Here is a 25,117-nt window from a genome sequence, read left to right as displayed (position 1 = left end):
TATGATTGACTATCCCTCAGCTCCTGAGCTGGGCTCCCATGTGTTTCTGACTTAACATTCCGGGGCTAGAGTTCCCTGGGACCTTATATAGTAGCTGAATGCTTAGGAACCCAGGCTGAGTGCAGGGCTCAGTGTGGCAGGACCGGGGCATCACCTCGTGCTGCCCCTCAGCCTGCAGGAAGGAGGAATGCCCAAGGGCGTCCCCGCCCTCCTGTCCCCCGCACCGGACGCCGGTCCTTCAGAAGACCCAGTGCTGTGATGAGTATAAGTGTGTTTGCAACTGTACCAGCTCGGCGGTGACCTGCCCACTGGGGTACCTGGCCTCCACCGTCACCAACGACTGCGGCTGCACCACCACCACCTGCCTCCCTGATAAGGTAGGGGCTGCTCGGCTCCAGCTGGGACGATGGCCGTACACATCCTCCTGTGGAAGACTTGCCTTCCTGCCCACACGAGTGCTGTGTGGCCCAGTGAAGGGGCATCAGCATTCCATCTCAGCCTAAATCTAATTAGCTCAGGAGGTACTTACAGAGACGCTACCATGTTCTGAGCATGGCTGGGTGCTATAGATGATTCGAAACGCGTGAATGATTCTAAAACCTAAATTACAAAACGATGCGCTCCCAGAAATCTCACCTCTACCCTCACCTTCCCTACCTCGCTCCTTCTCTCCCTTCATAATTTATCATTTTCATTGGTGTACCCATCTATTTTTCTTTTTGAAAATATAAGCAAGTTTTGTAAATTTATATCGCTTCCTATTTCTCCCCAGAAGGGTAGCATATTATAAATTCCGTTTTGAATGTGTATTTTTTCATCTAACAATTTATAGTAGAATTATCCTCTGTCCGTATATGGAGATCTGCCTTACTCCTTTTCACAGCTTAGTAATCTACGGCAAGGATACATCTTGGTTCAGTCGTGTGGACTCACAGTTGAGTGGCTTCAGCCTTTTGCTGTTACTAGTGACGCTGCAACAGCCTTCTGCATCTGTCATTTTGTATTTTTGCCAGAGTGTCTTTTGGGATAGATTCCTAGAAGTGGGATTCTGGGCGGTAACACTTTTTAGGGGGGCTTCTTAATCCAAGAACCGGGGGTCTCATTCACTGAGTTCATTGTACAAAAGCGGGAAGACTGAGCAGGTGTAGGAAAATGGTTTGAAAAATGTGCCCCGTTACCATGTGAATAAACGTGGAGACCTGTTTGTAGCTTCAGAGGACACACTTGGGGTAATTTAAAACCTGCCTCTAAGCCTCATGATCCAAGCGTTTCTTCAGTACCTCATTCCTAGAAGATAAAGGCTGAGCGTGTGTATCACGTGCATCCCAGGCTTTACGATTCTAATCGTAACCAACCGTTGGGATCTCATGTCCCACATTCCTTCCATAGCCTACAGTTCTTCCAGACAGGATCCCTTGTCTCTCAAACACATCTCACGCTCTGTCTTCTCTTGATACATTCCTTATCATTGGTGGGCATGAAGGGAACACTCCTTCATAACCCCTGCCCACCCTTCCCTCACCTTCAGCCACTCCTGATGGGACAGAGGGCTATACGTGGGTGGGTTCCAAGTTCAAGGACATTTACTAGGTCTGAGAATTAGGGTGCAGCTTTCCGTGTGACACAGGAAGGAGTTAAATGCAGTTAAGGCAGCAGTGATAGTGGGTCAAGGCGGCCAGTGTGTTACATCCCCACTTGAGGGCCTCGAGGGACTCAAAAGGAGCCACTCCCAGGGTGAACCTTCCTGAGGCAGGTGGGCAGGGGAGGGAAGAGGGCAAACTCTACTATGCAAGCATCCCTTCGCGTGGGCAGAGACTATGTTGCTTTCATTTATTGCTGTAGTCTCAGCACCTAGAGTAGCTTCCAGCACGCCGTAGATGCTTACTCACCTCTTGTTTAGATGAACTGAGTCACTTCACTCTCGGAAACCTTGTGTCTACAGGTGTGTGTCCACCAAGGCACCATCTACCCTGTGGGCCAGTTCTGGGAGGAGGGCTGTGACGTGTGCACCTGCACGGACCTGGAGGATGCCGTGATGGGCCTGCGTGTGGCCCAGTGCTCTCAGAAGGCCTGTGGAGACAGCTGCCGGCCGGTAAGGGGGAGGAATAGGGTAGGGAAGTAGGGGAGGGGATCCCAGGAATAGGCAAGAAAGCCCCTTTAGGAACCTCTGGTTCAAGGCCAGAGGGGAGGGGCAAGGAGGGGAGTGGGGCTGAGTGAAGGAAAGGAGCATGAGGAGAGGATTGCTGTCATCCTTCTGTGACCAGTTCTTGGCTGGCAGTCATGTCTGCTGTGCGGTCTTGAGTCCACAGGGCTGGGGAGTTGGTCTAAGCAGAGATGTGGCTTAATTGCCTAGAAAACAGGGCTTGATATTTCCCCCTATCTATCTCTTCCCTTTTCAGACATCTCCTTAGCCTACACCTAGTACAGACGTAGGTCCTGAATTTTCTGAGATGGTCCCCGTGTCCGTGTACTGTAGTGTTTCTACACCGGTTGGTGAGTTTTCAGGCCAGGTTTATCATTTGAGGTACAGAAGTTGAGCCATGTTTATAATTTGAGGTATGATTTGGGGGTTTGAAACCCCCAGTCCAGTTTCTAATTCTTCGTGTGGAGGCCTGTCCCTACGGCTCCTGTGTGTCTGGGGAGCTTTATTCTTGCACATTGAAGACTGAGCAGACTCTAGAAAAAGGGAACCACAGTCCGCGGGGGTACTGTGGGTTCAATTCTGTTTGCTGGTTTAACGCTATTATTGTTAGCGCAAGTTCACGTGCCCGATGCGCCGTGAGGCCAAATGCAGATGTCGGAGTTTGGAGCAGAGAAAGGCTTATTGCAGGGCCATGCAGGGGACGGGCGGCCCGTGCACAGTTCTCTGATTGGCTGATGGTGAGGTAACGGGGCGGTGTCACAGGGGTTACCGTGATCAGTCCTTAGGCTACAGGAGGCCTGGGGCTACGTTCTCAGGTCACCCAGTAGTTAACATCTTCCGTTTGGTGGGGGGTTTTCACATCTGCAAAACAACTCAGGAAATGTGCATTAAATACTGTTACGTAGGTCCTTCAGAGAGGAGCTGAAGCAGAGGGTCTGGCGGGGGGGGGGGGGGGGGGGGGGCTGTCCCAGGAAGGCTCCATAGTGTTCTGCCCAGTTACACTACTATTATCACTGCATCATTATCAGTAGAAAATAATGATAAAAGCAGAGGAGGCAGCACAGGCAAGTGCACGCGTGTAGCGGTTGCTTTTGTAACCGCGGTGCAGAGCAGCCTCTCGATGCTTCTTTTCGGAAGCGTGTGTGGTTTGGTGATGGAGGGGAGGGCCTGGGAGTGAATCCACAGATGGGGGGGTCTGTTCAGGTCATCTGCGCGCTACCTGCCTGGCTCATGCTGCGGAGGAGCAGGGCTGCCGGCCCCCTTGGGAGAGGATGATGCCGTGGTTCCAGGTGTGCCTTTGGGGAACACTAGGCTTTGGAAACCCATCGGTCTCCATCTCCTCCCACAGGCCGTGGGAGGCAGTGGAAATAACTTGCTATCAAGTAAAGAGAGTGGTGTTTAGAGGTTGTTTTTATAAAATGGGCCCCCAGTATGTTTTGTGTTTTGGTAGGGAGTTTTGATTGCAAAGAATGGAATCCACTCAAGCTAGCTAAAATAAAAAGAGGGGGAGGGACTTCCCTGGTGGCGCAGTGGTTGAGAATCCACCTGCCAACGCAAGGGACACGGGTTTGAGCCCTGGTCCGGGAAGATCCCACATGCCACGGAGCAACTAAGCCTGCGCGCCACAACTACTGAAGCCTGCGCGCCACAACTACTGAAGCCCGCGCGCCTAGAGCCCGTGCTCCACAACAAGAGAAGCCACCGCAATGAGAAGCCTGCGCACCGCAACGAAGAGTAGCCCCCGCTCGCCGCAACTAGAGAAAGCCCGTGCACAGCAACGAAGACCCAACGCAGCCAAAAATAAATAAACAAATTTAAAAATAAATAAAAAGGGGATTTATAGGAAAGACCGGGATCACTCAGAAACGAAGTGCAGGGCGTGCAGGTGGGCCCCGTGGTTGTACCACTTTTCTCTCCGTTTGTCCTGTGAGCCCCTGTCTCCGTTTCTCTCTGCCCATCCGTCCGGTTCCTCACTGTGGGCCTGGGAGGATGTTTCGCTTTCTCAGAAGCTTCATTTGCACGTGGCTTTATGGAACCTGGCTTCAACTCAGTGTGGCTTTTCAGGTCCAGGGTTCGCCCCGTCCAGTCAGACCTGTTCAATCTGTGTTGCTCCAGAGATGAACTTCTCAAGAAGAAAATGGATGGGCTCAGCTCAGCCCGTGGACTCTGGGTCCTCTGTGCAGTCCCCACTCTGGTCCATCAATGCAGGGCACAGGGTGTGAACCTGGTTGTCTAGAGGCCAAGGCGCTGGAGGCGGCTTCAGGAAGATGGTGGGTCCCGAGGTCAGAAATGAGTGCAGGGGGTACCATGTCCAGAACTCTCGACCGGATGATGGCTCTAGGGTGGCGGAGTGGCCTGTCTTAGAGACAGAATGTTCACACCTTCTGGGAGGAGAAGGAAGCACTGAGATTTAGTTACAGCTGAGGGGAGGCTGGGCTTTGGTCTGTATTGTGTGTTGAAGTGGGAGCTTTAGTGAACGGCCTCAGGCTTCATTCTTCGTAGAGGAGAGGATCAGCTCTGGTCAGACTCTAGAGGCATTTAGGCTCACTTACCTGGATTCATTTGCTGTCTAGGCTGTGACAAAAAAAAAAAAAAAGAAAAAAGAAAAAAGAACACTACCACCATCACCCTCTGATTCTTCCTTTATAAGCCACTGTCTGCAGAAATACGCTTTCCCCTACCATCACCATAATTAATCCTCTACGCTCACATCAGAAACGTGATGTAAGATAAGCAAAGGGCGTTGCTGGTGTCCCAGAGAGTTTCATAGGTGTACTATGGCCTTGCTTCTGCGTTGACAGCAAGAGGAATTCCTGCTCTTTTGTATAAACCTCAGAGGAGTTTTTCTTTGAAGGCTTATGACCCTTAGACCCCAGAGTCAGACTAAATTGTAGCTTCAGGAACTGTGTTCTGAGCGACTGAATGCAATCCATTATGTTTTATTCATCCTCGTGATACCCTTCCAGAAGGAAGAAGAGGCAGGGCTGTTCTTCCCATTGGCCACTACACTGAGGCTCGTCTGAAGCCAGCAGACACGTGCGTGTCCTGACTCCCAGGCCGGGGCCCCTGCTGCTAGGCTGGTACAGCTGGCCACACGGGTGTTGTAAGGGCCAGGACGACCCGGCCAAGAGACAGGGGCCAGCGCTCCAGGCCTCCACCTCCGTCTCAGCTGTGGCAATTGTGCTGTTAAATCAGTGAGGAAGTTATTTTCCAGTGGCATCTGTTTCCAGCTTGGGTGGATATCAGACCTACTCAGTTCCACTCTTAATTGGGAAACCAGTGAAAACAGGATAGAGAAGAGGGTAGGGAGAAAGGTCTGAGATGTCTGTTTTGGACAGATACAAGCTAGAGGGTTTGGAGGAGTACGGGAAAAGAAACAGAGATGAAAATACAGGATGAGCCCTGGTTGTGCAGGAGGAAACTGTGGAGGGGAATCCAGCCCCAGAACCTGGGGGCGTGGCCGGGAGCACCTGAGCACGAGAAGCAGGTAGGGCTGTGGGAACCAGGCGTCCAGCCTGGGTCACCCATAACCCGCAGTGTATTTGCCCGTGGTGGAGGCAGCAGAAAACATAGAGTATGCACAAATCCAGACCACTCAGCACCCCGAGGGGGGTGCCCAAGGGTGACTCTAGATCCCTAAAGCATCGATGTCTCTGTTCCAGGCTCCCTCGTGTCTGTTTCTTTTGTGCCATTTTGAGTATCCTGCCTTGTAGCGGAGGGCGTGGCGGAGGGCGCGGCGGAGGGCGTGTCGAGTGTATCCTAATTTGTTGGCGCCTCCAAAGCACCTAGTACATCATAGGTGCACGATAACTAACTAGCTCTCCGCTGATCAAGGACTGAGGGCAGCTCACTGGGCACCGCTGTGACGCAGGTCGGGGTGTAAGTAGGTCCCGTGGAGATGCTACAAAGTTGAGCCAGGTCTCTGGGGTCCTCGTGTTCCCCCGGGAGAGGCACCACCTGGGATGATACCGAGTGTTGAGTGCGTCCTCTGACTGGGCCCTGCTTGTGAGCGCTCTTGGGGAGCAGAGCGAGTGTGGTACCCCCCCCATCCCGAACGGCTGCGGCTGCAGTTCGCCCTTCTCTCCGAGATGCTGCACAGCCCTGGTTCTTGTCCCTCGGCCCCTGGGACAGCCTCACATGTCATCGTTTTGTCTGTTCTTTGTACGTCGCTTCAGAGTTTTCATTGGAGGATTTCAATCCAAGTTCCCGATGCTTTGACCAGATTGGAGGACCTCCAAGAGGGGGGATAGGCTGGCAGACTTCAGACTTGCAGGATGCTGGCCTCCCTGGCAGGCTTTCTGGGGAAAGTGGGTCTCGTCTCACTGTGCCCCATAAACTACTAGGTAAATGTCAAGTGACGACCTGGGGAAGCCCAGCTCTGCACATTGCTGAGAGGTCCTGGAGTCAAGGCACTCATGTTGTATAGGTAATTGGCCCTGTTAGGGCAGAGCCGGGACTCCAGGCTTCTGGAATGTTCTCCCCCAGTCAGTGAGGGACCCTAGATTTGGGCTGTGATGAACATCAGGGCAGCGGCTGCTTCTGAGTGAGCTCTGAGCATCTTTAATACTCCCATGGACTGGCTCTTCTTAAGTGGAAGTTTGCAGAGGGCAGGCTTGTGTCTCTTCGACTGGTGTAAGACCCATAGTGACTCAGTGGGTGACGCTTCCTGACCACTTAGCATGATCGAGGGGCTGGTGGAGGGCAGAGATGAAAACATCCGGTCCAGCGGTGCCTCTGCAAGCCCCAGGGCTCCGTACACCTGCCGAGTGGACCAGAACACCTGTCTTTGCTGCCGGCCTGTCCTGACGCTCCACCCCTTGTGTGTTTTCAGGGCTTCACTTACGTTCTCCACGAAGGCGAGTGCTGTGGAACGTGCCTGCCATCTGCCTGCGAGGTGGTGACCGGCTCCCCTCGGGGAGACTCGCAGTCCTCCTGGAAGAGTGTAGGTCTGGGCCAGGGCGGGTAGGAAGGAGAGCGGGGGCCTCACCAGCCTGGTCGTCCATCTGGGGTCCAGTGCTGCCCTTGGTTCCGTCCGTAAAGTAGAAGCTCATTCCCTGCCTTTTGCTTTCCCCACAGAGAGTTTAATGCGGCTGTTGGTTTATCCAGATGTCAGCTGGGATCACCTTGCTCCCGGGGAACTAGTTAAAGTTGCCCCAGACTTCCCGTTGTGTGGATTTTGGGAGAAGCCCAGTTCCCTCCCTCTGAGTTCTGTGAACGCCTGCGGGTGGGGGTCATGTTCTCCTGTTTAACCTGTGAAGCTGAGGACCTGCTTCCGCCGATGGGTGGTGCAGGGCCGTGTCGTGGGCCTGGCACCCTGCCACACCGGCCCAGGCGGCGTCCTCTGACCTTTTCACTGGTTTCTGTTGGAGAAATATGTAACCCAGAGAAGCAAACTACATTTCTGTTCCCAGGGCCCCCGAGCCCCCTTCTGCAGCTCTGGCTTAGCCCCTGGGCGTGTTGGCAGCCCCCGTCTCCCCACCCTTGTCTTCTCCTGCCCAGCCCCCACCCCCAGATCCCCTCCCCTGACACAGAGCAGGGTCGCTTCTCCTTCGTGGCCCAGAGGCGCTCACTTTGACTCTGGGCTCATAAAGCCGTTTTCTGAAGCACAGAGGATCCCTCCCCGGAGCCAGTTGTAGCCCACATGCTAGGATGCTACCAGTCCTTTAAGTCTGATGGATAAGGATGAAGTGGACGGGTGCTAAGCCCTGGAATCCTCAGGACGTGGATGCTGGGAGGGGGTGAGGTGCACCTAGGGACCTTCCCCTTCTGAGTCCTCCAGCGAGACCGAAACACACTGTTTAGAAGGAGGGCAAAGGGTTACCTGTCCTGCCCTGAACGTGCTCACCTGCTCACCTCCTACCCTGGCCCACCAGTCTCCTCCTCCTTGGTGGTGACAGACTGAGTTTCCCACAAGGGTTCCCACCTCCCTCTTCTAATTCTGGTTACCTGTGGATTTCCCTGCTGTGTCCCTCCTCTCCATGCTTTTAACCTCTTTTTTCCCCAATCCATCCTAGGATCAGGCTGGCTTTGCACCTCCTCCCCAGGGCCAGAGGCTACTCCATCCTGGTTGGGGTTGACAGTTGGTCCCTTTTTTTTTTTTTTTTTGCGGTACGCGGGCCTCTCACTGTTGTGGCCTCTCCCGTTGCGGAGCACAGGCTCCAGACGCGCAGGCTCAGCGGCCATGGCTCACGGGCCCAGCCACTCCGCGGCATGTGGGATCTTCCCGGACCGGGGCACGAACCCGTGTCCCCTGCATCGGCAGGCGGACTCTCAACCACTGCGCCACCAGGGAAGCCCTGCTGGTCCCTTTGAGGCTCAGCATCCTCTTCACCGCTCCCCCCCGCCCCCCACCCGCCTCTGGTCTCTCATCTGCCTCCAGGGCTCCCTCAGCCCTGACCCGCATCAGTGTTCACAAAAGAGTTTCCCTTCCCAATTCAAGTCTCCATCTTACCTACAAGACTTGCGTGTCGGCAGTGGCTCTGGGGGGCCCAGCAGGTGTGGTAGGGACAGGTCCTCTTGATGCGCCCAAAGCTTGGCGGGTACGTGGTCGGAGTGGGGCGTGGCCCGCAGCGGGGAGCTTTGGTCGGGGGGAGTCAGAGGGGGGTCAGGAGAGAGGCCGCAGTGTGTGGTACTTTCTGCTTCTCTTCTGGAAAGAGAAGAGAGGCAGCAGGGGCCAAGAGACGTGGCTGGGCCTGGAGTGGGCAGGCCGGGTGCCCCCACTTGCGTGTCTGGGAGCTGGACCACACAGACCGTGCTCATGGTCACGTGTTGTCCGGGCAGAACCTCCGCAGGGACTTTCTGAACCATGTTCTGGACACTCAGTGGTCCTTGACTGTGGTGCCCTTGGGGACAGGCCGCCTGTGTGCAGCCTGGGAGCTCAGGGCAGATTTCAGAGCCAAGGGTCAGACACCGGCATCCCCGGCTCTCACCGGCTCCCTGTACCAGAGGGAAGCAGCACGAGGTTGGGTGCTGGGCTGAGTTTCCCTCCACATCTCCCCTCCACTGTCTCCCCATGCAGCCGTTCCTGGACACTCAGCTCCCAGCCGAGCCCAGGGTGGAGGGAGCATCCTTAGGTGTCCCCAGGTGCTTCCTCCGGTGGCTCAAGACTCTGTCTTGGGAGCACACGGGGCTCTGAGCTAGGATCTTGGTCAGGGTGACTCTGACCCAGACTCACTGAAGGACCCGGATGAGCTGTCCCTCCCTCTGTGCACCTCACCCTGTGGGCAGGGCTTAGCCGTTGAGCCGGGCTCACCTCCAGGACCCACACCAGCTCCTGAGGGGGCCGCCCACTCCCAGCGGGACCTTGGCCCCCTGACCAACTTGGGTGCTCCGACCACAGGTTGGCTCTCACTGGGCCTCTCCCGAGGACCCCTGCCTCATCTACGAGTGTGTCCGAGTCAAGGAGGAGGTCTTCGTGCAACAGAGGAATGTCTCCTGCCCCCAAATGGACGTCCCCACCTGCCCCTCGGGCTTCCAGCTGAGCTGTCAGACCTCGGACTGTTGCCCCACCTGTCACTGCGGTAAGATGTGCTACCAAGCCCGCCTTCAAGCCTCTCTCTCCTCTAAGGCCCCCGAATCCTTGCCTTTTGAGCAGCTCAGGGAAACGGGGAGGATCAAATCTCTCCATTCGTTGCTAACACTTCGGGGAGAGAGCAAGTAAGATGAGGGAAATGGGACAATTTCCTGAGGGTCGTCACTGTGTCAGCGCTGGTTTTGTACCCTGTCTCATGTCATCCTTATGACAGTCCCATGAGGTGGGTACCATTATACCTCCCTTTGCTCTTGTGAGTTAGTGAGTGGTAGAACTGGGCTTGGACCCAGGCTTCTCTAATTCTAGAGACTTCTTCTCAGTCATTCGGCTGGAAAAGGTATTCCAACTGCCCATCCCCTAACCCCACCAACCAACCAGCCAACCACATAAACAAACAAACCAATCAACCAACCAGTCAACCAACTAACCAACAAACCACACAATCAACCAACCAACCAACCAAATAAACCAACCAAGCAACCAACTAACCCACCCACCAGCCAACTAACCAACCAGCCAAACAACCGACGGCAGCAGCAGCAGCAGCAACGCAGCAGCAGCAGCAGCGAACAGCTCTCGCCACCCCGTCCTGAGCTCTGTGTGTGATTTTATCTTGGCGCTTAAAGTTTCCGGAGTAGAATGTCTTTCTTTGACAAGCCCAAACATCCTCCCACTCACCCCTTGGGTGTGAATCACTTAAACAAGTGCCCTCCCCTCGAGGACTCCAGGGACCTTCTCCCTGCGGGCTGGGTGGTGGGCAGCAGGTAGCTGCCCTTCCTCAGCGGGCCTGGGGCCACTGTGGCCACGTGGGCTCCGGCAGGAGGACCCACAGCGCCTGGCGCTGGGTGGGGAGAAGGACCGGCAGGTGGAGCAGGGAGGCCCAGCCTGGGAGGAGCAGCTGGGTCGTGGGCCTTCACCAGCTGTGCTCCGCACACTCATGCCCTGTGCCTGTCTCTCCCCAGAGCCCGTGCAGGCCTGTGTGCTCAACGGCACCATCATCGGGGTGAGCTGCCGCCTTCTCCAGGGCGCCTGGGGGGCAGGGATGGGGTGCTGTGGGAAGGGTGTCATTCTAAAGTGCAAGTGAAAGGAGCCGGGGGGCCTGCCCCACCCACACTTCCCTTTCCTCCAGGGCTTCCCAGGCATCCTGGAGTGGAACCCCTACCTCTCCGGGGCCCGGGCCCCGCCTTCTAGCGCTCACATCCCGGCCCCAGGCACTCGAGCGTTTCTTCTGTGCATGCTTCAATCTGCCCCGCTCCCTCTGCCCCAGCTCCCTCTCTGCTGGGAAAGCCCTCACTCTTACCATGCCATCCTTGAGGTGGGGTGGGGAAGGGAGGGAGCAGACCTCTCGGGACAGGAGGAGAATCAGGGTGATGGATCCTGGCAGCTTTGGGCAGCCGGGCCCCCATGCCCAAGGCAGACGGCTCACGGGACTGAGGGCAGTGAAGGGTCGGGGGTTCCGGGTGCCAGGAGGCCTGACCCTGGTCCCTTTGGTTCCAGCCCGGGAGGAGTCTGATGGTTGACCTGTGTACCACCTGCCTCTGCACCGTCCAGGCGGGGGTCATCTCCGGATTCAAGCTGGAGTGCAGGCAGACCACCTGTGAGGACTGCCCGCTGGTGAGAGAGGCTCATGGGGGCCTGGGGGTGGACTGGGTACTTGTGGGACCCAAGCAATGGGACCTCACCGGGCTCGTTAAATAAAAACTTTCGTGATTTTCTGATTATGGACATATTTGACAACAGTAAGGAAGAGAATAAAAGTCACCTACCCAAATTGCATTTCTCAGATATAATTATAATTTAGTTTTGGAAATTCAAACATTTTCTTCCTGTATTTGCAAGGCTTGTGATACCATATTTACAATTCTGTATTCTTTTTAAGCAACATACTACTGTTCTTTGAAAACATTAAAAATTAGTCAACAAATATTTATCAGTGACTAGTCAGTCCACAGTTATTTATCAGACACTTGCTATGTGCAGGGTTCTATGCAACATTCTTTGAAGGGGCTCTGCCTCAGCATATACTTTTATTATTGGACATCGCGTTTTAATAGTTCACCCTGCCAGCTCACGATGACTGTGTTTGCTCAGAACACCTCTGAGGGTGGGTTCTGGGAAGTGGAATCATCATTTCTAGTTGGGTAGAGGAAAGCGTGCACTTCACTATTCTCATCGTGACTCTTAGCCCCACCTCGCAGAGCTGGACCCAACGCTCTGGAGGATGCCTTGCTTTCCTCCGCAAACTGCCTTCTGCATTTGGGGCTCCTGCTGTCTTAGAAAATAGGTTGGTCAGATGAGTTTCTTGTGAGCTAGATGCACAGAATACAGTCATTGCTCTTTCAGATGGTGGGGCAGCGGGCGGCGGGTTCTGGGCGGGGTCGGGGAGGAGTGGCGCGGCACAGCGGCCAGAGGGGAGGGGTGACGCGTGGGTTAGGGACAAGGTTAGGACAAGCTGCTGGTGGTCAGCGCTCTTGAGGTCGGGGAGTGTTCTGCACCTGTGCCCTTCCTGGCACTGGCACCGTGTGAAGCTCCAAGTAGGGGCTTAATAGCATATTTACAAGGGGAGTGAAGGGGTCCGTTGGAGACACAGCAACTTCTGATAGAATGGCTCAAGGAGAACATTCCCGCCTCAATTAGAAAGAAGCCAGTGAAGTATGCCTTTTTGCTTTTTTTAAATTTAAAATCCCAGTTGTTTCAGGGTTTCGGATGCAGGCGTGTGTGTGTGTGTGTGTGTGTGTGTGTGTGTGAGAGAGAGAGAGAGAGAGAGAGAGAGAGAGAGAGAGAGAGAGTGTGTGTGAGATAACTCCCCTGCATACATCTGGGCTTGAATATGGGATGGAATGATGCTGTCTGGAGTCTTTGGCATCCCTTTAACTGGATGTCCATGGAACTACAGTGGATGCAGGAAGCGGTCCACGCTAAGCTGTCCTGAAGGAGAGTGTTCTGGGGAGGCGGGGGGACCAGCCCACTAACTCTCTACCTGCGCCCTCTGGTGGTCAGAGGGTGGCACGGCCACTTCCTCTGCGTCCATAGAAATCCAGCTTTAGAATCCAGTCCAGACTTAGGTTTCTAAATATTTTTAAATTCACGGCCCCTTTTGGTCTGTGTACTCCTCCTCCTCACCTCCAAAATTCCGCTGTCTCCCCAGGGATCTCCTCCCTCTTGAGATCCCTGAGATTAGCCCTGCTGTGTATCTCTCAGCCTTTGCTGAGCTCTGCCTCAGATGCCCCCATTCTAGCTCAGCTTACCTGGTCTTGTCACGTTCCTCTGCCATGAAGGGCCTCCGTGTGGCCTCCTGCAGGTGGGGAGCTGTGGTGGGTCAAGCGTAGGCTGGTCTGTGTCTGTTTGAACTGCCGACGTCAGATGGAACGCTTAGCATCATCAGAGACGTGGGGCCTGTGTCTCCTTCAGGGGAGACGACGCTTATACCTAAAAGGAGCCCAGAAGCCGGTCTGTGCTGCTGGGTGGTAGAGACAAAGGAAGGCTTGAGGAAGAGAGGTGGCACTGACCAGGAACCTTGAGAAGGCCTCCCAGAGGAGCATGACCATGGGCTGACCTTGAACGATGACCCCCCAGGAGGGGGCACAGGGACAGACTGGCATTTAAGCAAGAGTTAGAAAAGGGCAGCGGGGAGATAAGACTGGGGTCCTTGAGCAGCCGATGTAGTTTATGAAAAGGGCCGGGAGACACCTGTGAGGAGAGTTTGGGGGGCATCGCTGGACAGGGGGAGCAGGGCTAGTTGGCTGCTCAGACCTGAGTGAATGAGCCTGTGGCTGGCTGGGCACCTGGCGGCTCCTGATTGGGTGCTCCGGCAGAAGTCTGGTCAGCACGGCCCTCCGTGTCCGTCTGGCAGCTGTGCGGTGCGTACCCCGCCAGCAGGGCTCAGACAGGCCTGTCACCAGTGCAGCTGTGTTCTTGCCTTGCGGGGTCCGTTCTCTCTGTTGCGTCCTTCCAGTGGTTTCTGCCGTGTTCCCTGCCCTCCCGTCCCTCTTCCCCCGGTCCCACAGCACCTCTGAAATCATCGCCCTTCCTCTCACCTTCCGCCCTCCTCCACTTTCTCCTGTCCCTTCTTCTCCCACAGAGCCTACCACCTTTCCCTGTTCTTGGCTTCACCGTGCCCTCTGCCTCTCTGGGGTGTGGAGTGTGCGTCCACCGCCCCATCCCTTCACTTTGCAGACCCCTCCTCCATTTGTCCCCCACCCCTCACTTCTCTTGTAAAGATTTTGGGCACGTTCTTCTCCTTGGGCCTGCTGAGTGGAGGGCATTTCCTAGTGTCTTCTTCTAACACTCACTAAAAAATGCCCCAATCCACGCTCCCGTGAAATCGTGCCTGATTTATGCCTCATTTTATTTCCTCTTTCTGACTGCAACCACTCACATACATTCATGATGTTTTTCCCGTCTCTTTCTTCCTCTCCCATCCACCTCGGTCCACACCTGCCAGGAATTGTGCGTTTTTGAAAACACAGTTGAAGCTCACCGGTGAAACGTGACCTGATGGCCTCAAATGTCAGCAGTGTCCTTTGAGTGTGTGTGTGGCCTGGGCTCTCTCTCTCTGCGGCTTCCCTGATGAGTTCAGTGGATGCGCATAGACTCCTAACCTCCCCAGCTGGTTATGAGCTGTCAGTCGGAGTGCAGTGAGCAAGGGAGCAGTGTGAGAGGACCAGGTGTTCTGTCCGGGGCTCCAAACCTACCTGCTAGAGATTCATAGTAGAAAAACCTCAGGACCCCAAGGAATGAATCTCTAAGTCATTACTAAATGTAGCAAAATGAAAAAAAGAATGACACCATAGCTGGTCTTCACAGAACTAAATTTATTCTTTTAAACACCCCTACCTTCACCCCATATGAGGAGCCAGCTTGTCCGTGTTCTGGGACCGAGCCAGCATGGGCACCTGTTACTTGTTCTCACTGCCCCTTGCTGCAGCAGGGACCCTAATAAAGCATTGCCTGAAAAAACCAACCAACCAAACAAACAAAACCAAAAAAAAAACTTTTCTAGATTTAGTTCTTTTTTTTTTTTTTTTTTTGTGGCATGGTGGGGAGAGTTAAAAGAGCTTTAATTTTAACGCAGTGACGAGACAGCTGATGATCACTTTTTGGCTTTGTTAATATGGTTTAAAATACTTCGCAGAATATAAAGTTGGCCACCCTATGTTGTCTCCCAGATTGGGGGGGCGTTTTTGTGAAACAGTGAAATCCGTCTTCTGGGAAGCTGCTGGATTGGCAGGAACAGAGGTAGGAAGACAGTTACTACCGTGACAGAGTCCAGCGGTGGGTGATGATTTCTTGGATCAGGTGATGACAGAGGACCCTGGCACGACAAGCTGTGGATGAGCTCAAGATGCAGTTTTTGGCAAGATCTGGTGATGAGGGGGCAGGGGGGATAAGAAAAAGAGAGAACACAAGGATGACCCCCAGATTTCTAGTTTGAACAGCTGCTTAATGAAACCATTTACCATTTGGCCTACTTTCGATCGGGATCTTAGGGGGAGGTTTAAACTAAGGCTGCTTTTTCTCCTGGTTACACAGGGTTACGAGGAAGAGAAGATGCAGGGCCAGTGCTGCGGGAGATGCCTGCCTATGGCTTGCACCATTCAGCTACGAGGGGGACAGATCATGATGCTGAAGGTGTGTGTGGGCAACTTAAACTCAGGGGTCTCCCTACGACCACCGTCTGGTTTCCTATTTGGGGATATTTTCTTCAAGGAAGAGGGACTGAGTTTGGGTCAATATTGACTTCCTTTTGTACCTAGTTCTGATTTCATGAGGGAAAGATGGGTAACCTTTAGGAAGTACAGAATTCTCTCTTAGATTTGGCTAATTTGTCACTCTCTGTGACAGAAGTTGGTGTAGGGCCCCGTGACTGGGAGTGAGTTGATCTTTAAGATTTTCTCCAGCCTTGATGGTCTATGAGACTGGCCAGGCAATCAGGGTGACACAGACTGGGCTCTATGAAAGCCAGAGTGGGCTGGTGGGGCTGGCAGGGGGCGCCTGGCTCACCTCTAGTTCAGCTACTGATGGGCCAGGGCCAGTTTCCCTTTGCTGTGTCTTAATTCTTTAAGCTGTTAAGTGGTCAGTAGAGTTAGGGATGCCCTACATTTATGCAGCCCCATTCCCAGTTAACAAGCCGTAAAACTGGACTCCACCTCCGTTCTGGGTTCTGGGTGTGGAGACTTTGCACACACTGCCTCGGTCTTGTTCTAAGGTCCCCTACCTTGTCTCAACAACTCCAAGGAGTCAAGGTCATGGCTTGAAGTGGCTTTGGACCCCAAACACCGTCTTCAGATTTGCTCTGCCCACCTCCCCTCTTTCCTTCCAGCGCGACGAGACTCTCCAGGATGGCTGTGACAGTCACTTCTGCAGGGTCAACAAGAGAGGCGAGCTCATCTGGGAGAAGAGGGTCACGAGCTGCCCGCCCTTCGATGGACACAAGTGTCTGGCCGAGGGGGTGAGTAGCTGGGGCTCAGGCCCTGCTTTCCTCTGGACTGTCTCCATCTTCGACTCTCAGAAGAGGGTTCTTCTGGACAGTGGTCCAGCTCTGCTGTTGGACACGTGATTCCCAGTGTCCAAGGAGAACCCTGACCTAGTTTAAAAATCAACGAAATTACAAAATCAAAGCCTGATGCAGGGACAAAACTCTCTCAACTGTACCATATGCTTTAAGAAAACACCTTCCTTTGAGGGAGACTGGATCTGTGATCCTTGATTGGGATGGTGAGAGAGCAAACTGATTTCCAGCCTCCCCTGGGAATGATGATCCTGGTGACTCAGCTGGAAGGGAATTCAGAATAATCAGAATCATTTCGGCCTGGCCAGGTGGGGTGGTCAGTCTATTCACATCTGTGATGGGAAAACCCGTTCATTTCTGGGGACTGAAGCTCAGGACTGTGAGTCCAGAGGAGGACTTGGCCTGGAGTGACTGAAAGTGTCCACTATGTACTATTTGTGCCTAATCTGGGACTTTGCTGTTTTCTTAGGGGAAAATCATGAAAATTCCAGGCACATGCTGTGACACATGTAAGTACCTTACCAATAGCTTGTCCCTTGAAATCCATCAGGAGAAGTCCAGGGACTGTTCTTTGCGATGAACTTTCTTCTAGAAAGATATTGCAGTCACTGTGTTCAATTCTGCAGGGCACTTCCACCCCACCCTGCGTGTCCTTGGACTGCCCCCTGCTCAAGCCCCCTTTCAAGATGCCTGTGAGGCACACTCTTCCTCCTTCCTTCCAAACTCCTGGCAGTCACTAGCCTCTTACCTGCCTTTCCCCTTGCAGAGCCTTGGGTTGGTCATAGTAGTCCTATCATGAGAGAATGTCTTCCCTCTGCCACCAGAACTCCTGAAGACAGGCACCTTGATTCATGATCTCGACAGAGCGGACATTCAGTATGCCTCTAATCTTTGGGTGTCGTGCAGCTCTCCCAGAGAGAAAGGGAAACCAGCAGCTGGCTGTGGGGCTGCAGTGAACACAGCCTTCTCGAGGATTTATGAGGCTGGTCTCAGTTTTATTAACCTCGTCTGCTTCACTCTCAGCTCCTCTTGACCTTGCAGTTGTGTTGTACTGGTTGGTCCCAATAGTTACGGCTGCAGCTTTGGAGACGGAGCTCAAGCCTGCCCACCAGACAGCATCTCACCACATGTTCTTGCGTTCTTGTTTCCATGAACACAAGTACCTTTCAGAATCCCAGTGTTAGTGCTGTATTCTCTGAATGTAGAATTACTTGCCTGGACTAATATTCTGTGTCTTTTAGTTTAGTTAGTTTTGGGGTTCACGGGCCCATGTTCCCATGTTTATTTTTGGGTAGAGAAAGGAAGAGTAAAAACACGAATATCTTCAGCGTTCAGTCATTCATTCTTTTCTTGACGGTTCACTCTGACAGTCCCTGTAGTTGCTGTAACCAAGTTGCAGACTGCGGAAAACACACTCTGAAAGCATCTTTTTCTATGGTTCTTGTCTGCATGGTTGAAGAATGTGGTCAGGAAACCATCAGAGGAGATGCATTCTCTCTAGGCGTGCTGCACATGGAATTGCGCCGAGGCTGTTATCTTCAAAACTAGCAGCGAGGCCAAAAGGGGCCTGTGTTGGTCTGTGCTTTCAAGAGGTGGGGACCTTCCATAAGGAAAAGAAGCCAGGCTCAGGGATTTAAATCTACAGCAAAAGAATATAGTGTGTTGGGCTCAATGTGTTTTCCTTTTTCACCCTCTTAATGTGGTTGGCAGGCTTTCACTTTAAAATGACATTATTTGGGAGCTGGGAACCCAACTATTAGGTAGTTAAAGTTGATTTAGATTTGGAGCCATCCAGGAATGGAAAACTCCCAGTGTTTGGACGGGCAATAATGAGGTGGCATTAAATCTTAGATTATCAGTGGGCCAAGGAGAGGTTCAGATCTGAATGCTTTTAACCCCTGTACATAAGGAGACCCATGCTAGCGACCCAGAGGTAGCTATACCCAAAGGGAAGATTCCATAAGGGCTCCTACGATCAGCTCCCACAGAGACGATGCCATTTGCAGGGATGGATAGAGATTAATTGTATTTCTTAGCTACCTCATTGCCCGTCAGCTTCTGGATATTGTTATAAGCGCAGGAGGATTGCTCTGATCATTATGGTTTTTATCTTATTATTTTTGACGTCTTTATTGGAATACAGTTGCTTTACAATGTTGTGTTAGTTTCTGCTGTATAACAAAGTGAATCAGCTATATGCATACATATATCCCCATATCCCCTCCCTCTTGCGTCTCCCTCCCACCCTCCCTTTCCCACCCCTCTAGGTGGTCACAGAGCACCGAGCTGATCTCCCTGTGCTATGCGGCTGCTTCCCACTAGCTATCTATTTTACATTTGGTAGTGTATATATGTCAACACTACTCTCTCACTTCGTCCCAGATTAGCCTTCCCCCTCCCCGTGTCCTCAAGTCCATTCTCTACGTCTGCATCTTTATTCCTGTCCTGCCCCTATGTTCATCAGAACCTTTTTTCTTTTTTTTAGATTCTCTCTCTCTATATATGTGTTAGCATACAGTATTTGTTTTTCTATTTCTGACTTACTTCACTCTGTATGACAGACTCTAGGTCCATCCACCTCATTACAAATAACTCAATTTCGTTTCTTTTTATGGCTGAGTAATATTCCATTGTATATATATGTGCCACATCTTCTCTATCCATTCATCTGTCGATGGACACTTAGGTTGCTTCCATGTCCTGGCTATTGTAAATAGTGCTGCAGTGAACATTGTGGTACATGACTCTTTTTGAATTATGGTTTTCTCAGGGTATATGCCCAGTAGTGGGATTGCTGGGTCATATGGTAGTTCTATTTTTACTTTTTTAAGGAACCTCCATACTGTTCTCCATAGTGGCTGTATCAATTTACATTCCCACCAACAGTGCAAGAGGGTTCCCTTTTCTCCACACCCTCTCCAGCATTTGTTGTTGTAGATTTTCTGATGATGCCCATTCTAACAAGTGTGAGGTGATACCTCATTGTAGTTTTGATTTTCATTTCTCTAATAATTAGTGATGTTGAGCAGCTTTTCATGTGCTTCTTGGCCATCTGTATATCTTCTTTGGAGAAATGTCTATTTAGGTCTTCTGCCCATTTTTGGATTGGGTTGTTTGTTTTTTTGATATTGAGCTGCATGAGCTGCTTGTAAATTTTGGAGATTAATCCTTTGTCAGTTGCTTCCTTTGCAAATATTTTCTCCCATTCTGAGAGTTGTCTTTTTGTCTTGTTTATGGTTTCCTTTGTTGTGCAAAAGCTTTTACGTTTCATTAGGTTCCAGTTGTTTATTTTTGCTTTTATTTCCATTTCTCTAGGAGGTGGGTCAAAAAGGATCTTGCTGTGATTTATATCATAGAGTGTTCTGCCTATGCTTTCCTCTAAGAGTTTTATAGTGTCTGGCCTTACATTTAGGTGTTTAATCCATTTTGAGTTTATTTTTGTGTATGGTGTTAGGAAGTGTTCTAATTTCATTCTTTTACATGTAGCTGTCCAGTTCTCCCAGCACCACTTACTGAAGAGAGGCTGTCTTTTCTCCATTGCATATTCTTTCCTCCTTTATCAAAGATAAGGTGACCATGTGTGTATGGGTTTATCTCTGGGATTTCCATTTTGTTCCATCGATCTATATTTCTGTTCTTATGCCAGTACCATACTGTCTTGATTACTGTAGCTTTGTAGTATAGTCTGAAGTCCAGGAGCCTGATTCCTCCAGCTCCGTTTTTCGTTCTCAAGGTTGCTTTGGCTACTCGGGGTCTTTTGTGTTTCCATACAAATTGTGAAATTTTTTGTTCTAGTTCTGTGCAAAAGGCTATTGGTAGTTTGATAGGGATTGCATTGAATCTGTAGATTGCTTTGGGTAGTATAGTCATTTTCACAATGTTGATTCTTCCAGTCGAAGAACATGATATATCTCTCCATCTGTTTGTATTGTCTTTAATTTCTTTCATCAGTGTCTCATAGATTTCTGCATATAGGTCTTTTGTCTCCTTAGGTAGGTTTATTCCTAGGTATTTTATTCTTTTTGTTGCAATGGTAAATGGGAGTGTTGCCTTAATTTCTGTTTCAGATTTTTCATCGTTAGTGTATAGGAATGCAAACCCTAGTGTGTAGGGTTTGTCATACATGGCCTTTATTATGTTGAGGTAGGTTCCCTCTATGCCTACTTTCTGGAGAGTTTTTATCATAATTGGGTGTTGAATTTTGTCGAAAGCTTTTTCTGCATCTATTGAGATGATCATATGGTTTTTATCCTTCGATTTGTTAATATGGTGCATCACATTGATTGCTTTGAGTATATTAAAGAATCCTTGCATTCCTGGGATAAACCCCACTTGGTCATGGTGTATGATCCTTTTAATATGCTGTTGGATTCTGTTTGCTAGTATTTTGTTGAGGATTTTTGCATCTATGTTCATCAGTGATATTGGCCTGTAGTTTCCTTTTTTTGTGATATCTTTGTCTGGTTTTGGTATCAGGGTGATGGTGGCCTCGTAGAATGAGTTTGGGAGTGTTCCTCCCTCTGCTATATTTCAGAAGATTTTAAGAAGGACAGGTGTTAGCTCTTCTCTAAATGTATGATAGTATTCGCCTGTGAAGCCATCTGGTCCTGGGCTTTTGTTTGTTGGAAGATTTTTAATCACAGTTTCAATTTTAGTGCTTGTGACTGGGCTGTTCATATTTTCTGTTTCTTCCTGGTTCAGTCTTGGAAGGTTGTGCTTTTCTAAGAATTTGTCCATTTCTTCCAGGTTGTCCATTTTATTGGCGTATAGTTGCTTGCAGTAATCTCTTATGATCCTTTGTATTTCTGCACTGTCAGTTGTTACTTCTCCTTTTTCATTTCTAATTCTGTTGATTTGAATCTTCTCCCTTTTTTTCTTGATGAGTCTGGCTAATAATTTATCAATTTTGTTTATCTTCTCAAAGAACCAGCTTTTAGTTTTATTGATCTTTGCTAATGTTTCCTTCATTTCCTTTTCATTTATTTCTGATCTGATTTTTTTTTTTTTTAATTTTTGGCTGTGTGCGGTCTTTGTTGCTGTACACGGGCTTTCTCTAGTTGTGGCGAGCGGGGGCTACTCTTCATTGTGGTGCGCAGGCTTCTCATTGCAGTGGCTTCTCTTTTTATGGAGCACAGGCTCTAGGTGCACGGGCTTCAGTAGTTGTGGCATGGGTTTAGTTGCTCCACGGCATGTGGGATCTTCCCAGACCAGGGCTTGAACCCATGTCCCCTGCATTGGCAGGCGGATTCTTAACCACTGTGCCACCAGGGAAGCCCTCTGATCAGATTTTTGCGATCTTTCCTTCAGCTAACTTTGGGGGGGGGGTGGTTTTGTTCCTCTTTCTCTAATTGCTTTAGGTGTAAGGTTAGCTTGTTTATTTGAGTTGTTTCTTGTTTCTTGAGGTAGGATTGTATTGCTATAAACTTCCCTCTTAGAACTGCTTTTGCTGCATCCCATAGGTTTTGGTTCATCGTGTTTTCAACGTCATTTGTTTCTAGGTATTTTTTGATTTCCTCTTTGGTTTCTTCAGTGAGTTCTTGGTTATTTAGTATAACGTATTATTTAGCCTCCATGTGTTTGTATTTTCTACAGTTTTTTTTTCCTGTAATTGGTATCTAGTCTCATAGCGTTGTGGTTGGAAAAGATACTTGATCCGATTTCAATTTTCTTAAATTTACCAACGCTTGATTTGTGACTCAAGATATGATCTATCCTGGAGAATGTTCCATGAGCGCTTGAGAAGAAAGTGTATTCTGTTGTTTTCGGATGGAATGTCCTATAAATATCAATTATGTCCAGCTTGTTTAATGTGTCATTTAAAGCTTGTGTTTCCTTATTTATTCATCATGGTTTTTAGAGTCTACAATTACATAAAAGTAAGTCCTATCCATTGACATCACCAAAGCACAGTGAATCTACGCTCCTCCTGCAATTAAAATTGTGCCATTAAGTGAGTTAAACCCAGCGATAACTATATCTCTGAATATGAAGGGCCAGGAGAAGCTGAGGGGAACCAGGACCACTGACTTGCCTTCCCCATGGCTGGCTTTGGTGATCCGGTTACTGTGAAATTGACCTATTTCCAGTAAATGAGGGAACTGGGCTGGAGAGTGTTGTGTGGAAGAACAGGTCCCATCTCTCACCTGTCCTGTAGGTGAGGAGCCCGAGTGCAAGGACATCACTGCCAAGCTGCAGTACGTCAAAGTGGGAGACTGTCTGTCTGAAGAGCAAGTGGACATTCACTACTGCGAGGTAAGGGGTCCTCGGTTAGGAGGGGCAAGTTCTTTGTTTGGTCACGTCTCTTTAGTTACAGAGTCGAAGGATCTGGGAAATTCACAGGGGGGAGAAGTGAAAGGAACTGAGAGCTTTTAAAATTTTTTTAAAAAGCCTATGTTTTATTGAAGTAAATGGGAACTTTTGACCCTAGAAGAAAAAAACCGAGCAATGATTCAACACGTCCTCTGAAGAGAATGGAGAGTTGCTTAATGGAAGATGGGAGTTGGGTGTGACAGTTCCATTAGGACAGGCCTTTCAGACCGCCCGAGAGCTCTTTTACACGTTGTTTGGCTGTCCCGTGTTTCTCCGGGCAAGGCCAGACCTTCTTGATTGGAGGAGGGCAGGTGGAGGAAGTGGGCTGCCCCAGAGCCCTCCCCACCCTGGGACTCTCCACCGCCCGCAACGGCCGCCTCTCTCTGCCCTGCCGTAGGGAAGATGCACCAGCAAAGCCCTGTACTCCATCGACACAGAGGACGTGCAGGACCAGTGCGCCTGCTGCGCGCCCACACGCACAGAGCCCATGCAGGTGCCCCTGCGCTGCGCCAACGGCTCCGTCATCCACCACGTGGTCCTCAACGCCATGCAGTGCAAGTGCTCCCCCAGGAAGTGCCGCCAGTGAGGCGCGGTCCTGCCGCGGACACCCGTCACCACCCGCTTGGCAACCCCTGCTTGGCGCATGCGTGCTCCGCTCCCGGGCTTCCCCGGGCCCACAATAAAGGCCAACCTGTCATCTTGCCAAAGGCTCATGGTTCATCTAGGCTGAGATGGCTGTTGTAGGCTGGGCTGGAGCTCTGAGGCTGGTGCCGAAGGGGGTGGGGGGTAGGGGAGCACAGGCTCCATCTGGAAACACTTGAGCCCCGGGGTCTGCGGGAGGCACCGCCCACGTCGGGGAGAAAGTGGCAGCTCAGCGTCCACGGGGAGGAAAGGGGAAAGTGAGCGCCAGGCCTCCTTGGAAACAGCCCAGTGGCTGAAGGAGAAGGGATTTGCTCTGGAACACTGGGGTCTCCAGTCTCTGAATCCAGGGGCTTCTGGGCAGAGCAGAGGAGTCCCTAGAGCCAGGCTCCTGCCAGGCTCTGGCCAGTGTGGCTGACTTGATGGGGAAGGGGCCCCAGTGGGTGTGCAAGCGGTTCTCTGAGCCCTCAGCTGAGCCAGTGCCTGTGTTCCTCAGTCGCCCCCGTGGGAGGGTGAGAGGCTGGGGGCTGGGGGGCTGGAAACGCGGTGCTGGGCATGTGCGGGAACGTGGTCCCTCGCGGCACAGGCGTGGCCGTGGCCGGGGACCCCCAGACTCGGGGGCGGCCCAGGTTCCACCCATGGCCTTCGCCGGACTGTGTGGCCTCAGCAAGCCCCTTAGCAGTTTTCAGACTTAGTTTCCTCAACTGGAACCAGGAACGTCAGTCTCACTCACTCGGCTGGGAGGGTCAAATAAGCCAGAAAGTCCAGGAGTAACTATGAATTGCTCTCTAATAACGGAAAAAGTGACCAGAAGAAAAACGGGGAAATCAAACTTCAAAGGGAAACCCTAAGTGTCCCTACCGTCAGTGGCAGAGCATTGAGGATTTCCTTTGTTCTGAGGGGTGAGGGAGCTGAGTTCCTTTTGGGCTGGATGCTGGAGGCCAAGGCCTTGCCCACTCCAGGATCCTTTAGTGGATAGAAGAGGTGTAGGTAACTCCAGACCTCACCGGGTCCCCAAATCACTAACCACTGCTGTCACTCTCAAGGAGAGATCACCTTTCTTAGACTTTTATGAAAAAAGCTTACATGTATATGCTGGCAAGATGGCAGAAACTCTAGGTGGGGAGAGCACACCCATGAGAATAAAGCAACTGTCCTGGCTATGAGACAGGAATTTGATGGAAGATTGACTTTCATGCCGGATCCTCCTAGCCCAGGAGAGACTCAACTCATTGAACATACTTGACCATGGAGCTGGAAAGGATTTAGACATCTCATCCACTGCCCTCTCCTGCCCCTTTGCAGCGGATGAAAGCAGCTCAGAGAACTTGAGTAACTTGCCAAAGGTCACACAGCTGCTGGGTGGCAGGGTCAGGTTCAGAACCCAAGTACCTGGACACCTGGGCAGGAACTCCGGAGCCGGTGCATCAGAGCCGCACATCCCTGGTGCTGACAGATTCGGCCCTGTTCTCACAGGAACCAGTGACGGCTGCATTTCTAGGTCTTTCTGCTTCTGTCACTGCTGGGGAAGAACCTCCAGGGAAGATACATTAAAGGCAAATGGCATGGGTTGTGTTGAGTCGTTTTGGTGGGGAGTTTAGCCGGGTAGAGGGAAGGAAGAATGGATAGAAGTTTTATGTAACTGCTCAATAATTCCAAGGCTGTCATCCTCCATCCATCACCCCACCTCCAACTTTGAGTGCCTCTATGGTCTCTGTAGGAAACCAGATCCAGGGCCAGAGAATTACCTGTCTCCCTTCTGACTGATGGCCTAATGCTCCACCTGGGGACGAGACGCCATTGGAGGCATCGCCACAGAGGAACTCAGCAGGGAGTCTGCCTCTCCAGCAGAAGGTGTCAGTTTTCCAACTGCCTCCATAGACTGAGTTCCCCTCATATTTACTGATAGTACAGTTCACTGCCAAGAAAAAAGCTGAGTCAGAAAAATTGCATATTTTGATTTAAAAAAAAATGCAGGAAGTAG

At 51.3% G+C, this 25,117-nt stretch overlaps 1 protein-coding gene across 1 annotated transcript in view; it reads left to right on the top strand.

Moving 5' to 3' along the window:
• The window catches only part of VWF (von Willebrand factor), a 138,169-nt gene extending 113,486 nt beyond the window's left edge, over nt 1–24,683 (top strand). Inside the window, exons 42-52 of the mRNA XM_082665314.1 lie at nt 172–377; nt 1,943–2,092; nt 6,975–7,085; nt 9,483–9,663; nt 10,637–10,677; nt 11,172–11,288; nt 15,207–15,305; nt 15,997–16,125; nt 16,655–16,694; nt 22,340–22,437; nt 22,892–24,683. Coding sequence (XP_082521440.1) covers nt 172–377; nt 1,943–2,092; nt 6,975–7,085; nt 9,483–9,663; nt 10,637–10,677; nt 11,172–11,288; nt 15,207–15,305; nt 15,997–16,125; nt 16,655–16,694; nt 22,340–22,437; nt 22,892–23,080 — 1,361 coding nt within the window. The 3' untranslated portion in view covers nt 23,081–24,683. The remainder of the gene's footprint in view (nt 1–171; nt 378–1,942; nt 2,093–6,974; nt 7,086–9,482; nt 9,664–10,636; nt 10,678–11,171; nt 11,289–15,206; nt 15,306–15,996; nt 16,126–16,654; nt 16,695–22,339; nt 22,438–22,891) is intronic.
• Nucleotides 24,684–25,117: the final 434 nt, after the last annotated feature.

This window comes from Grampus griseus (assembly GCF_964374135.1).
Source record: "Grampus griseus genome assembly, chromosome: 11".
NCBI classification, from domain to species: domain Eukaryota; kingdom Metazoa; phylum Chordata; class Mammalia; order Artiodactyla; family Delphinidae; genus Grampus; species Grampus griseus.
The sequence above is the reverse complement of the archived record's forward strand: the minus strand, read 5'-3'. Positions and strand labels throughout refer to the sequence as shown.